Raw genomic sequence first — 15,886 nt, forward strand, 5'->3', positions numbered from 1 at the left:
TGGCTAATTCCAGCTGTAGTCGAGCTGCGGATTTTGTCATTCTAACCTCTCTGTTTTTAACTAACTTTACACCCAAGGTTGAGAAATAAACAAACAAAACTTGGCTGTAAAACTTTGCTGTGCTGGAATAGAATACCTATTCTCTGATAGTGATGGTCAGCCTACAGAAAAAGACAATTCCCTTGTCTCTGCTCTGGGCCCAAATCAAAGCAAAAAACCTCCAACTACTTGGAAACCTGCTTACCCAGCCCAAAGGAAAAGCAAATGGGTAGAACACACCCCCCCTATTTACTTTTAGGAAAAAAAAAACCTCTGGGTTGGAAGACTGTGAATTTCCCTGCAGGAGTTAAGTACCCTGCCTCCAGGCAAAGAAAACCTGCAATTCACAAAGATAATCCCCTTTTGTCTCTGCTTGGCCACAAAGCAGAGAAAAAACAAGCTGCTTTCAGTTTCAGCTGCTTTCTGGACTTCCTTTCCAAAGGAAAAAAAAAATTCCTTTTTAAAATCTGTATTTCTAGTTCAAAAAATCTCAACTGGATCTCAAAATGATTTCAGGTTAATCCCACCACTATGCCACCATGTCAAGGTTCCTCCCCCACTCTGAACTCTAGGGTACAGATGTGGGGACCTGCATGAAAAACCTCCTAAGCTTATCTTTACCAGCTTAGGTCAAAACTTCCCCAAGGTACAAAATATTGCACCCGTTGTCCTTGGATTGGCTGCTACCACCACCAAACTAATACTGGTTACTGGGGAAGAGCTGTTTGGACACTACTTTCCCCCCAAAATACTTCCCAAAACCTTGCACCCCACTTCCTGGACAAGGTTTGGTAAAAAGCCTCACCAATTTGCCTAGGTGACTACAGACCCAGACCCTTGGATCTTAAGAACAATCCTCCCAACACTTGCACCCCCCCTTTCCTGGGAAATGTTGGATAAAAAGCCTCACCAATTTGCATAGGTGACCACACACCCAAACCCTTGGATCTGAGAACAATGAAAAAGCATTCAGTTTTCTTACAAGAAAACTTTTAATAAAAATAGAAGTAAATAGAAATAAAGAAATCCCCCCTGTAAAATCAGGATGGTAGATATCTTACAGGGTAATTAGATTCAAAAACATAGAGAATCCCTCTAGGCAAAACCTTAAGTTACAAAAAAGATACACAGACAGAAATAGTTATTCTATTCAGCACAATTCTTTTCTCAGCCATTTAAAGAAATCATAATCTAACACATACCTAGCTAGATTACTTACTAAAAGTTCTAAGACTCCATTCCTGGTCTATCCCCGGGAGAAACCAGCATATAGATAGACACACAGACCCTTTGTTTCTCTCCCTCCTCCCAGCTTTTGAAAGTATCTTGTCTCCTCATTGGTCATTTTGGTCAGGTGCCAGCGAGGTTACCTTTAGCTTCTTAACCCTTTACAGGTGAGAGGAGCTTTCCCCGGGCCAGGAGGGATTTCAAAGGGGTTTACCCTTCCCTTTATATTTATGACAGCGCCCCAGAGCGAGCAGGATAGGAGTTTAACTGGCTCTGCCTGGAGCTAGGGGGTGCTTAGGAATGGATGGGGCAACCCCCATGCTGCCCCCAGGGCAGCGCAGGTGAGAAGGGGGCCAAGGAGAAGCTGAGAACCTGGACCGGTGGTACCCAGCAGCTCTGCCAGTGTGCAACATGGGCCGCTGTCATGTTGCCAATGGCGACGTGGAGCCTTGCGGTTTCGTGCCCTGCCCGAACCTACAGAAGGCCGTGGAAAAGACTGGACCCCCCCCCCCCCCACTAGCTGTGTAAGGAAATGCAGGTGCCATGGCAAGGCAGCCGCCTTTGCTCTGACCCCAGGGAAATGCCAGTGCTCTCAGCCTTGCAGTGACACAGACACACACCACAACCCTTCCCCCACCCTACCCCCCTGGGGCCGGGCCGGGCCTGGGCTCGCAGGGTGCGGGGCAGGAGGGAGCCAGCAGGCTGGGCTAACACACCTTCCCGCGGGGGCGGAGGGGTCTCTCCCCGAGCTGAGCGGCAGAGCGCCTCCTGCCACAGTCAGCAGCTCTGATTGGCTGTCCTTGCTGACCAGGCGGGGAAGGGCAGCCAATCAGGCGGAGCTATTTGGCACGACCCCCCCTCCCTTCTCTGAGGGGCCGAGCGCCAGGACGCCAAGCCCACCGCGCTGAACGATTTGCGGAGAGCACTGAGCACGGCACGCGACCACCTCAGAACGAGACCATCGAGAGCACCTGGACACGGCAGAGCCCCGCCCCTATTCCGGCTCCACCCACTGCAGCCAGCCCCGCACCCTCTCCCGACTCTCTGTGTTTTCTGGCGGGCCCGCCCTGTGTTTGGCTCCTCCCCCTCAAGGGCGTCCCCTCACCCCCTTCGCCCCGCCCGCCCCTGGGCATGACTCCTCCCCCCGACCCGCAGGGCCAAGCCCCGCCCCCGCTCACGGCGCCGCTCTCTCCTCATAAGGCTGTCGTTGGCGTTTCCGCCCCAGTGGGCAGCGGGGAGGCGGAAGCAGCCTCAGAAGCGCAGGGACATGGCGTCGGGCGGCGCTTGCAGCTCCAGCCCCTCTGCGGAGCGACTGCCCCCGCCCTTTCCCGGGGCCGAAGGGGACGCGGACAGCGACACCGAGGGCGAGGACATCTTCACCGGCGCCGTGAGTCCGCCCGGGCCCCGGGGCTCCCGAGCGTTGCTGCGCCGCTGCCCCCGTGTCGCGCCGGCCCGGGGGCCGCTGGGCGCTGGAAAGCAGCGAGCTCCCGCCTGTCGGCGCCGCTGCCGAGCTCCGCCGAGAGGGCCTGAGCCCCAAGGGAGGCGCTCGGGGCGCCGCTGGAGGAAGCCGGGTCGGGGGTCTCCTTTCGTGAGCTGGGGCGGGGGCAGGAGCTCCTGGCTGGGAAGTGCCTGTAACTCGTGACCAGCCCTTGATGGCAGGGCCGGGCTTTCGGGTGGCAGGGTCTCCCGTGACGCCTCTCCCATCCCTTTGCCGAAGTGCGGAGTAAGGCAGGAGTAGGCAGGGAAGGACGCTACCTAATTGCTGGAGTACAACTGATTCACGGCTCTGCCACTGACTTGGCGTGTGTCGCTGGGCACATCACTTAGCCTCTCTGTGCCCCTTTATTTGTAAAGTAGGGATAATAACTGGCCTTTTAAAGGGGTGTGAAGATTAGGTTGCAAAGAGATCTGAAAATGCAAATCCAGTGGCTGCTTATCATGTTGACCTTCACTGGAATATCTGTTGGGTAGATAAAAACTAAAATGTTACAAACCAGTCACTTTGCTGTGATGCTTGTCTTGATCTTAATCTGCATTAGGTCAGCTGCTTAGAAATCATTTAATACAAATGGATTACCATTGGAGCTAGTCTAGTCATGGGCTAGGAGAAATCTTGACTTTTTTGGTTATAATATCCTACATTCTTAATACATGTAGTCAGAGAAATCTAAGCATCCCGAGGACACGGGGGAAGCCCTGGAGGGAGTCATTCTGCAACTAGCTGCTTAAGAATTTTTGGCAAAACCACATGGCTTGGCATAGCTAACAATAGGTAAATTAGTTTTCCAGTCTGGGTATGGGTACACTAAGGAAATGCATGTTGCTGGCATGTTTCATCAGGCTTTGTGATATGGTGAGAGTTTTGTTGTGCTTGTACCAGCAGTGAACTTTTTTCAACCCAACTTGGTGGGGAGAGGGTGGCAGAAGGAATTTCCTAGGGAGGATAGTGCTTGAGTGAACAACGTGTCACTCTATTGTAAAGTGGGCTGCCTTTAAGAATGACCTGTCAGGGGCTTTGTGCAACTAATGTTCATATTCACATCAGTACATCATTCTCAGGCTGTGTGAAAAGTGTTCGAGGGAGACATGATATACTTGTGGATAGTCATCAGACTAATCTGCATCATGATGAGAGCTGACAGAGTGGATGCTACTTTGGCCCCCTGACGCCAGTTTCCATTTTATTTACTGTTCTAGTATGTACCACCATTATATCTTCTGGAAATGCTCTAGTGGCTCAATGTCTAAGGAATTAGATCAGAGGTGGGCAACCTATGGCTCATGGGCCCATCCTGCCTGGCCCTTGAGCTCCCAGCCAGGGAGGCTAGCCCCTGGCCCCTCCCCCGCAGCTGCGCGGGCAGTGCTCTGAGCAGTGCGGCTGGCTCTGGCCAGGCAGTGCGACTGCCAGACATGCTGTTCTGAGCACATTGTAAGTGGGCCGGGAGGTTGGATAAGGGGCAGGAGATCCCAGGAGGGGGTGGTCAGGGGTCAAGGAGCAGGGGGGGGGTTGGATGGGTTTGGAGTTCTGATGGGGGGGGGGGTGTGGAAAGTGGGAGGGGGTGGGGGCCAGGCTGTTTGGGGAGGTACAGCCTTCCCTACCCAGCCCTCCATACAGTTTTGCAATCCTGATGTGGCACTTGGGTGGAAAAGTTTGCACACCCCTGTATTACATTTAAACAAGTAAGGTTTAAATATACTAACTTAAAACTTGACACCAAACTCTTACCAGCTTTTTCCTTGTATGCCTGATAAGAATTGTTGGTTTTCCCCACAACCTTCTCCTGTGATTCCCTGCATGTGCAGTCCCCTCTAGATAACTGCTGGGAGAAAGCAAAGGAATTCTAGTGTTTGTTCTCCTGCTCATGAATGCCCTTCCACACCTGGCCACCTCTGCTCTTGGCAGCACACCCTGCCTAGACCAGCGGTTGGGGGGCTGGGAGCAGGTTTCAGGGGGTCCACCAAACAGGGCCAACATTAGACTCGCTGGGCCCCAGGGCAGAATGCTAAAGCCCAAGCAATGTAGCTTTTTGGGGCAGGCAGTTGTCCTGCTTGCTATCCCCTAATGCCAGCCCTGGCTTTTATATGCAGAAAACCAGTTATTATGGCTCAGCGGAATCTTTATAGCATCGGGGGTTGGGGAGAGACTCAAAGAGAGAGATTGAGAGCCCCTGGCGTAGACTGTCCCAGAGAGTCCTGTCCCACATAAGGATGGGGAGGTGCTGCCACTTTAATTGCCTGTAGGAGTCAGGAATCTCCTGGCCAGACTTAAGACTGTGCATTTCCAGAATAGGATGTGGGTGTAGGGTGAAAGGGAGACAGGTCTCTGAGTGCATTAAGGCCTTCTCACTTTTGTGTGAAAGTGTTGCCTTTAATTTATTTCTGATTCTTTGCATTAACAGAAAATTTCACCTTTGAAGCTGGTTGAACATGCAGTAGCAGAGGATATTAGGCTTGTGGCCTCTCCTTTTTTTTTCTTTTGTCCTTTATACACTTGAGAAGCAAAAGTTTCTGAAACCATCTTACACTTGAAAATCTGGTCCCATCTAGCCTGAGACTAGTTTAATAACCTCATAATGGCCAAGAACAAAAGTTGAACCAAGAAAAGAAGGGTTTTTAAATCACTATTTCAGCATTCTTTTGCTAACAGGTCGAAGTTCAATGAACTAACACTTTGGAGAAACGGAGTCTTAAAATTTCTAGACCCCCACGCCCAGTCAAAGTGTATGAGCTAACAACATATTTCATGAAGAACCCCAGCAAGTTTTCCAACAGGGAATGCCAAAGTTGATGTTCCTAAGGAAAACCTTCTAGCTTGCCTTTTTCCGCTCAAAGAAGCAAAGGGCACAAGACCAGCTTCTAAAATCCTCTAGTTAAGTACTCTTTGACTAGGAAAAACAAATATTAAAAACTGTATTCCTGTCTAATAGCTTAACAAGTAACAGAAGGCTTGACATTGTCACCTCTTCATCAAATATAACACTAATCGGTGACTATTGCAAAACATCTTGTTGCAGGCAACATAGCTCTCAAAATCCAGCTTTGCGTGCAAGAGTAATATGTACATTTACTCCCTAAGGACTTAAGTCCTCTGGAAGAAATTGTTTGAAAAAGGACACAAGATTTCACAGGTTAGCTTTTTTTACTTTGGGAATCTCTTCACTATCTCTGTAATAAAAGAACTGTTTGTAGCAAAGCATCACTGATGCTGTAATTTGAAAATGAACACCTGAAATTCAGGGATAGTAGTCGTTGCTTTGTGGGAAAGATTGCAGTTACACAGACCTACGAGTTACACAGGAAGGGTTAAAATAGAAACTGGTCTAGGACAGAGTGGAATCTGTAGGTTGCAGGCATAAGAAAACAGCTTGGTCAGGACATAGCTGAAGTAACCCAGTTGTGAGTGGGAAGCTTTTCCTAGTGTGTATTGGTGCTGATCTGTAAACTTCTGCAGAAACAGGGTCTCTTAAAACCTGGAGGTGCCAGCTTTATGGCTGTGAAGAGGATTCCAAATGTGACCTGAGATTGCTCGTAGACCAGCTTCAGTGCTATGCCTCTGCTGCTCATAGCTTTGCTAAGCAGCAGTTTGAAATCAACAAAACTGGTCTCCTTCTGAGCTAATGGGGTAATCTGTGGGTCCCAGTACAAATGTTCTTATGCTACTACTTGAGGCAGAAGTTCTGAGCAGCAGAGGCAGGTACTAGGATACTCTTTAGGGGTAGAATAGCAGATCCTCTCCACCACAGCAGTAAGGTGGCTCTAGAGAAGACAGCTGCATTTTTCCTCCAACAGCTGGGGGGGGTAGGTACATCAGATTTGATGCCAGTTACTGAAGGCTGATGTGAAAGATGGAGCCATGAGAGGTGTCAGGAGGAGTTTCCCAAAGGCCTTGCACTTGGATCTCTTGTTTCTTGTGAGCAGCTGTAGGGCTGGTCTACACTGAAAACTTATTGGGCATAGCTGCCTATCTCAGGGGTGTGACACCCTTGAGACCCACAGCTATGCCGCTCTAAGCCTTGGTAGAGACAGTGCTAGGTGGATAGAATTCTTCTGTTAGCCCAGCTACCAACTCTCGGAGGTAGATTAACTACAGCAACAGGAGAGCCCCTCCTGTTGCTATAGAAAGCATCTATGCCAAAGTGCTATAGCGGTACTGCTGTAGTATTTTAAGTGTTGTCATACCTTTAGTCTTCATGTTTGGGCCTTGTCTATCCTGCTACATTTCCTGTTGTTGCTAACACTGGTCAGCATTAGCAGTGTTGAGCCTCAGCCTGGGGAGAGGATGAGAGAGTGACTCACATGTGACAGAAGTGAGTCATGTCACTGAGGCTAGGTCAACCCTACCACTTCTTTATAACTTTGTCGCTCAGGGTGTGAATAAGCCACCCCCATGAGCGATGTAAGTTACACTGACCTAAGCACCAGTGTGGACAGCACTGTTGGTGGGAGAGCTTCTCCCACTGACGTAGCTACCGCCTCTCATGGAGGTGGATTTATTATGCTGACAGAAGAGCTCTTGCCTGTCTGCATAGAGTGTTTTCACCTGACACACTACAGTGACACATAGTGCTTCTAGAGTAGACTAGCCCTTGGTATACTTCCGGAAGGTGCTTGGTACTGTGGTGACAAGAGTGATATAAGAACCTATTTCAAATAGAATGGTGGGTTGCTGGCATGGCTACTTCTAGCACTGTATAAACATGTGTAGAACGTGTCTAATCAACTTGGTATCAAAAGCTGGCAGCAACCAGTGTGCGCTGTTTCTAGTGTTGGTAATGCAGGCAGAAGCTGAACAAGTGTTGGCAAGAGCTGAACATTTTTTAGAAAGCAGAACTATTGTAGACACAGCCTGGGGGGGAGGGATAGCTCAGTGGTTTGAGCATTGGCCTGCTAAACCCAGGGTTGTGAGTTCAATCCTTGAGGGGGCCATTTGGGATCTGGGGCAAAAATTGGGGATTGGTCCTGCTTTGAGCAGGGGGTTGGACTAGATGATCTCCTGAGGTCCCTTCCAACGCTGATATTCTATGATTGAACAGAACATGGATGTCTTTTTTGCTTTTTAAAAAAAAAAATCCAGCTCCGCATTAAGGAAACTTTAGAACGGTAACCCCCAGCTTGCAGCAAAATGAATATCCTAAATCCTAATTCATTTCTAGAGCTCATTCTCCCCTTGTTTTTGGAGTTCTCGTTCTTCCTCTACTCGGCATCATGATGGCTGGAAGGGACTATCTGGAACAAAACTCTCTGGCCCACTCTGCCATATTGAGCAAAGCTTTGAAGATTCATGCGGTGACTTAAGTTTCTTCTCTTGCCTGAAGATGGCTGTCCTGTCCACATACAGCTGTACTGTAGCTAATGGAAACTGGAGTTGTGTGCTCGGGGCAGCAGTCTTTGTAGATGATACTGGGCAAACAAACAGTAGTGAGGACTCCATGTAGAGATGTTTCCCCAGACACCAGACAGTGGTGCTACGGCTCCGTCTGCTGTGCAGTTCATTGGGATCCTGCTTGAATGACACTGGTCTGCTGCTTTTTTAACTAAAAGCTGCGGTATGAAACTGCTGCCTGCACCTCTTTGCTGCTCAATAGATGTGCACTTTAAGCCCTTCAGGTCATAAATGAGTAGAAACTACTAGGAGCTAAAAGAGAACCCTTGTTTAATTGATGCAATGACATGGAGAGATGAGGGCCCAGAAATGGCCTGGCCATTCAGCAATTAATCAGTGATTTGGTAGTCTGGATAAACATGTTGTTAATCCTGGCTGGACTCTGCCTTTCCTTGACCCCTTCTCCACCTTGTGTCTGAATCCCTAGACAGGTAGAGGAAAATCCTTGGTTTTTGTTTAACTCATGCTCTCCAACTGACTAGATCTGTATCTGTTGCTCCTGCCTATTAAGTTGTGGGAGTTCCAGTAGTGATAAGTAGCTCTTAGACTTGCTGTGTAGGCACATAAGCTGGAGTCCCATAGTAAAGAGACTGTTAACAGAATGTACAGCCACACTGGAATAGCCAGAACAGAGCAATGATCCATATAGTTAGGTACCCTTTATCAACAGCAGCCCTTGCCAGATGCTTTGGAGGAGAGCTCAGCTAGCTTCCAAAATTTACATAAATGCAATATTTTGGTGGTGAGAACTTCCTTCCTGGCCTCCCCTGAACACCACCTTGTACCTCAAAGATGTATGAGGGCTGACAAACCCCATGGCTTTCCTGTCTAGTCTAATTGCAGGTGAGATCCCCGTTTAGACAAATGGATGATTCTCTTGGATCTTACTAAACTCTTTCACTGATATCCTGCAGCAGTTTCACAAGGCTAATACTTCCTAGTATTCTAACCATTATAGGTCTTTGTCCTCCTGGCTTAGACGTACATGTCAACAAGCAGCGCTTAGGGAGGATCACAAAGCAGGACTTGAAAAAGCCACTTGCTAATGACAGTAGAAGAATTACCCTGGTGAATTGTGGGAGGGAAGGGTACAGAAGCCAAGCTAGCCAGTCCTGGGGAACAATTTCTTAAGTCAGTCATTTGACTGTGAAGAGAATGCTTCGCTTGTGATCATGACCAATGCATTGGTGACTTCTGAGCTGTCTGCAGACGAGGAGTTTCTACTGCTGTTGGTAGCTTTTTTTTTTTTTCCCAGCAGCCTACTGACCTGGGCAAGACAGACAAGAGCCAGAAGGAGCTAAGATTGTCACTAGGGTCTTGCCCTTTCTTCTTGCTTGTGGTTTGCTTAAATTTTCATATCCACCTCTGTCTAGTAGGTATCAGGGCATAAATACGTACCATATATACTCATTCATAAACCAAATATTTTTGGTAAAACAGTGATGCACCAAAGGGTGGGGGTCAGCTTATAAACAGGTCTACACCAAAATTTGAATTTCAACTCTATGAAATCGTTGAATTGAATATCTAATACATTGTTGTTTTGTTTACCTGGAGCGTTCACAGGCATGGAGCCCCTCAGCTCCCAGTGGCCGTGGTTTGCCATTCCCAGCCAATGGGAGCTGCAGGAAATGGCACTGTGATTGGGATATAAACAAGGAAAAGAATCAACATAAAGCACTAAAATTGATTTTTCAATGACATGTTTGGTGTACATATTAAAGTCCCTTTTTCAGAGGATATCTCTTCTTGTCAGTCTTCCCTTTTTGATGGGGAAGAAAGGATTTGTTCTAGTCATTTGAGTCAAGAATGACTTGTGTTCTTGCTTTTAACAAATCAGACAGGGTAGAAGAGAGGATGACAAAAGGTGGTGGGGTGGAGTGCATTTGATACATATTAGGATGCAGGGTGACTAGTCAGTTATGGAGAGTGGCCACAGCAGCTGTTGCTCTGGATCTGGCTCAGCATCCCTGAAAGAGAAGTATCTGGCTTCTTGGTCATGTCCCTTCCCTTCATGGGTCCTTCTCAGGCTGGTCAGAGCTGGATGGGCCATAACATCTCATTATGCTGGTGCTGTGTAGTTAGTCACAGGATCATGTGAAAAGCCAAGGGACAGGACAGGAGGAAGATAGTGGGAGATAGGGACACATGAGGTCAGGGAAGATGGAACAGGATCTTGCATGGATCAGGCTGAGGTCTTTGCCACCACCGCACCAGCAATCAGGGATACCCACTGGTATTTCAAGGTCTGGGTGTTTAGGATGAAAATCCCTTGGCAGCAGGTGCAGTGGAAGATCACTTTTTTCCACACAAAGTCTCTTTAGGGGGCCCCCCCAAAGAGGGTGGTGGATGGGCTATTCCATTCTTACCTTATTTTGTTAATCAATTAGGCCTAACTTCCAAAGTACCAATTTTGGTCCATTGACTTTCAGTCCCATATTCCTCTTGTTTACTGGGCATGCCCTTAACTGAAGGACTGTTACATTAATAGGCCTGTTTGGATTAACCCAGTCTGTCTCCCTTTCTATCTCTTCCCACCAACACTTACTGTTGTAAGTGATAGGAACATCTTATAAACTTATCTATTTAACACTATTGAACTGCCAGACCTATGCAAATTTGGAGGTCCCAATTATAGCGGTTAATGTTAAATGCTTGACTGAACTATAATTCCTGTCCTTCTGCTCTAGGCAAATATGTGAGGCAAATTAACATTGTTGGTACCTTTATGCTGGTTGCCCGCAGGCACTTTTTGCGGAACTGAAATTCTTGCCTGCGTGGATAGAACAAAAGACCATCTCCCTACTGTGTCTTTCCCATGGTTGTATAATAGTCTTTTCCTTCCAGAAGGGGAAGAATAATTCTGGCTAACATGAAGGCCACCCGTCTAGATCTGTATAAATTTATGACTGCTAACGCTACTGCTAACGCTACAGTGAGAATGGCATGCCTGCCTAGGTGACCTTTAGCATCTGACCTGTAATCTAGATATGTCCCCTTAATGTATTTGCAGCCTACATAACAGATTTGACAGTCACTTAGGCCTAGATCCACAGATGAAACTAGGCACCTAAGTCCCATTCTTAGCTGCCACTGCAATCCACAATTATTACTTGGCTGCTGCCTAAAATCACATGATTCCTATATTGGGGCGGGGGATGCGGTAAAAATTCCCTAGGAGCCTGTATTTCTGCCACTGAGCATGTGCACTGTTGCCTCATTCTAGCTGTCCAGATATTTATCTCCAGCTAAGCACTGGAGCAATTCATAAGCCAGGGAAGATAAGCAGAGGAGCATCTAATTCATATGTACATAAGAACGGCCATACTGGGTCAGACCAAAGGTCCATCTAGCCCAGTATCCTGTCTTCTGACAGTGGTAAATGCCAAGTGCCCCAGAGGGAATGAACAGATAATCAAGTGATCCATCCTCTGTTACCCATTCCCTGCTTCTGGCAAACAGCCATTGGTGGACCTATCCTCCATGAATTTATCTAGTTCTTTTTGAACCCTGTTATAGTCTTGGCCTTCACAACATCCTCTGGCAAGGAGTTCCACAGGTTGACTGTGCATTGTGTGTGTGGGAAATACTTCCTTTTGTTTGTTTTTTTAAACCTGCTGCCTATTAATTTAATTTAGTGATCCCTGGTTCTTGTGTTATGCGAAGGAGTAAATAACACTTCCTTATTTACTTTCTCTATGCCAGTCATGATTTTATAGACCTCTATCATATCCCACCTTAGTCATCTTTTTTCCAAGCTGAAAAGTCCAAGTCTTATTACTCTTCTTATACGGAAGCCATTTCATACCCCTAATCACTTTTGTTACCCTTTTCGGAACCTTTTCCAGTTCCAATATATCTTTTTTGAGATAGGGTGACCACATCTGCACTCAGTATTCAAGATGTGGGCATACCATGCGTCAAGGTTCTTCCCCACTCTGAACTCTAGGGTACACACGTGCAGACCTGCATGAAAACCCCCTAAGCTTATTTTTATCAGCTTAGGTTAAAACCTCCCCAAGGTAGAAACTATTTTACCTTTTGCCCTTGGACTTTATTGCTGCCACCACCAAGCGTCTAACAAATATATAACAGGGAAGGAGCCTGCTTGGAAACGTCTTTCCCTCCAAAATCCTCCCCAAACTCTACACCTCCTTTCCTGGGGAAGGCTTGATAAAAATCCTCACCAATTTGCATAAGGGAACACAGACCCAAAACCCTTGGATCTTAAGAACAATGAAAAAGCAATCAGGTTATTAAAAAATTTTAATTGAAGGAAAAAGTAAAAGAATCATCTCTGTAAAATCAGGATGGTAAATACCTTACAGGGTAATCAGATTCAAAACATAGAGAATCCCTCTAGGCAAAACCTTAAGTTACAAAAAGACACAAACAGGAATATGCACTCCATTCAGCAGAGCTTATTTTCTCAGCCATTTAAAGAAATCAGAATCTAATGCATATCTAGCTAGCTTACTTACTAAGTTCTAAGACTCCATTCCTTTTCTGTTCCCGGCAAAAGCATCACACAGACAGAGTCTTTGTTTCTCCCCCCTCCAGCTTTGAAAGTATCTTGTCTCCTCATTGGTCATTTTGGTCAGGTCCCAGTGAGATTATCCTAACTTCTTAACCCTTTACAGATGAAAGGGTTTTTCCTCTGGCCAGGAGGGATTTTAAAGGTGTGTTTACCCTTCCCTTTATATTTACGACACCATGGATTTATATAGAGGCAATATATTATCCATCCCTTTCTTAATGATTCCCAACATTCTAGTCACTTTCGACTGCCGCTGCATATTGAATGGATGTTTTTCAGAGAACTATCCACAATGACTCCAAGATCTTTCATGAGTGGTAATAGCTAATTTAGACCCCATCTTTTTGTGTGTCTAGTTGGGATTGTTTTCCAATGGGCATTACTTTGTATTTATCAACACTGAATTTCATCTGCTCTTTTGTTGCCCAGTCACCCAGTTTTGAGATACTTTTGTAGCTCTTCGCAGTCTGCTTGGAACTTAACTATCTTGAGTAGTTTTGTATCTTCTGAAAATTTTGCCACCTCACTGTTTACCCATTTTTCCAGATCATTTATGAATCTTATGTAGGACTGGTTCCAGTACAGACCCCTGGGGGACACCACTATTTACCTCTCTCCAGTCTGAAAACTGACTGTTTATTCCTACCCTTTGTTTCTTTTCTTTTTAACTAGTTACTGATATGTGAGAGCACCTTCCCTCTTATCCCATGACAACTTACTTTGCTTAAGGGCCTTTGGTGGAGGGACCTTATTAAAGGCTTTCTGAAAAGATAAGTACACTATATCCCAGAGGTGGGCAAACTAGGGCCCATGGGCGAACTACAGCCTGCAGGACCATCCTGCCCGGCCCCTGAGGTCCTGGCCTGGGGGGCTGACCCCCCTCCCCAGCCACACTGCCGTGCAGCACAACACTCTGAGCAACAGGGCTGCAGAGCCTGGCCTGACCTGCTGCTCTGTGCAGTGTGGCTGCCTGTCCTGGTGCAGCTGCACTGCCAGCTACTGGTGCTCCAGGCAGCATGGGTGGGGAGTTGGATAGAGGGCAGGGGTGTGGATAGGGGTCAGGGTGGTCAGAGGGCAGGGAACAGGGGTAGAAAGGGGGCAGGAGTCCCAGGGGGGCAGTAAGGAAGGAGAGGAGGGGTTGAATGGGGTGGTGGTGGAGCAGTTAGGGGCAAGGGGTCTGGGGGCAGTTAAGGAGCAGGGGTGGCTGGATGAGGCAGGGGTCCGGGGGGGGGACAGTCAGGGAGAAGGGGGGGAAGTTAGGCGTGGGAGGTCTGGGGGCAGTCAGGGGACCGAGGGCAGGGGTCCTTGGGGGGCCATCGGGGGGGGGGTTGGATGGGGCAGGAGTCCTGGTGGGGGCCATCAGGGCATGAGAAGCAGGGGGGTCAGATGGGTGCAGGGGCTGGGCCATGCCTGGCTGTTTGGGGAGGCACAGCCTCCCCAAACTGGCCCTCCATACAATTTCAGAAACCCGATGTGGCCCTAAGGCCAATAATTTTCCCAGCCCCTGCTATATCCACTGGATCCCCCTTGTCCACAGGCTTGTTGAGCCCCTCAAAGAATTCTAGTAGATTGGTGAGGCATGATTTCCCTTAACAAAAACCATGTTGACTTTCTCTCCCCTCCCCCCCACCCCCAACAAATTATGTTAATCTGTGTGTTCCCTCTAAGCGGCGTGGACGTGCAACATCCTATCAAGGGCCACAAAGACTCTCAGGGCTGTGGCAGGGAAAGGTGCCTCTCTCCTGGCCCTGGCCCCAGCCCCAGAGCTTCAGCAGCCATGGAGAGACAGGGGAGGCGGCTCTCCCCTTGCCCAAGAGCTGCTGCAGCCAGGGAGAGGGCTGGGGGGAGTCCTTTCCCCACCACGGCCCTGGAGCAGCCTACACCCCAAACACTTCATCCCCAGCCCCACCCTAGAGCCCTCTGCCCCAGACATGAGCGCCCTCCCACATTCTGAACCCCTTGGCCCCACCCCACCACAGATCACCTCCATATTGGTGCACATAACAAAATTAATTTTTTGCATGCATATGCAAAATGAGAGGGAACATTGTTCATGTCTGATTTTGTCCTTTTTACTATAGCTCTAGTCAGTTTGCCCCATACTGAAGTCAGGCTTACCAGCCTACATTTGCCAGGATCACTTGTGGAGCCCTTTTTAAAAATGGGTGTCACATTAGCCATCCTCCAGTCATTTGGTACAGAAGCTGATTTAAATAAGTTACAAACTAGAGTATTTTCCACTGAATGCATCTGATGAAGTGAGTTGTAGCTCACAAAAGCTTATGCTCAAATAAATTCGTTAGTCTCTAAGGTGCCACAAGTCCTCCTTTTTTTGTGAGTACAGACTAACACGGCTGCTACTCTGAAACTAGAGTTAGTTCTGCAGTTTCGCATTTGAGTTTCTTCAGAACTCCTGGGTGAATGCCATCTGGTCTGGGTGACTTATTACTGTTTATCAATTTGTTCCAAAACCTCCTCTAATGACTCCTACCAATCAGGCCCTACACCAGACTGAGGTGTGCTCAGAGGCTGCTGACCTCAGCACAAAACAGCTGGGGGGAGACAGGAGGAAGACCTTTCTGACAACCTTTCACCCAGTGGCTAGAGCACTCACCTGGGTTGTGGGAAACCACCAGTTCAAGTCCCCTCTCTGCTTGATCAGAATGGATTTGAGCAGGGATCTGCCACCTCTCCGGTGAGTGCCCTAACCTCAGGGCTATTGTCATTCTCACTTTTCTGGCCTAATTAAATAACCAAATTAAATGTTGTTGAAGTTGTTCCTCTTACTGTTTAAATTATTGGGCCAGTGAATGAGTAACCTAACCACTGGGCTATAGTCGTCATCACTCAGGTGAATACCCTGAGTGCATGATAATGTCTGGAACTATGGGATTGTCTCCCTTTGCTGCAGCTTGATTTCCTCATGACTTTCCTCCTCCACAGCACAGAGGCTGTCAGTGGGGAATGGGACCAGCTGTGTCCCTAGAAATCTATCTGTGTACTTCTGTCTCCCCAGCTCCTCCAGTTCAGCCACTCAGTTCTCAAGAGCCTGTGCTCCATCTGAGTTCCATGAACTCATTGCACTGTATGTGCACGTACACTACCTGCCCACAAGGCAGATAATCATACATGCTGCATTCAGTGCAATAAAGTGGAGAATCCCCACTCTGCTGATATTTTTGCCTTCCTTTTCACTCTTG

At 47.8% G+C, this 15,886-nt stretch overlaps 1 protein-coding gene across 1 annotated transcript in view; it reads left to right on the top strand.

Moving 5' to 3' along the window:
* Positions 1-2,491: 2,491 nt before the first annotated feature.
* SNX1 (sorting nexin 1) overlaps positions 2,492-15,886 on the top strand; it is a 40,841-nt gene continuing 27,446 nt past the window's right edge. Inside the window, exon 1 of the mRNA XM_077829198.1 lies at positions 2,492-2,653. Coding sequence (XP_077685324.1) covers positions 2,534-2,653 — 120 coding nt within the window. The 5' untranslated portion in view covers positions 2,492-2,533. The remainder of the gene's footprint in view (positions 2,654-15,886) is intronic.

Source organism: Eretmochelys imbricata, chromosome 10 (genome assembly GCF_965152235.1).
Source record: "Eretmochelys imbricata isolate rEreImb1 chromosome 10, rEreImb1.hap1, whole genome shotgun sequence".
In the NCBI taxonomy this organism is placed as follows: domain Eukaryota; kingdom Metazoa; phylum Chordata; order Testudines; family Cheloniidae; genus Eretmochelys; species Eretmochelys imbricata.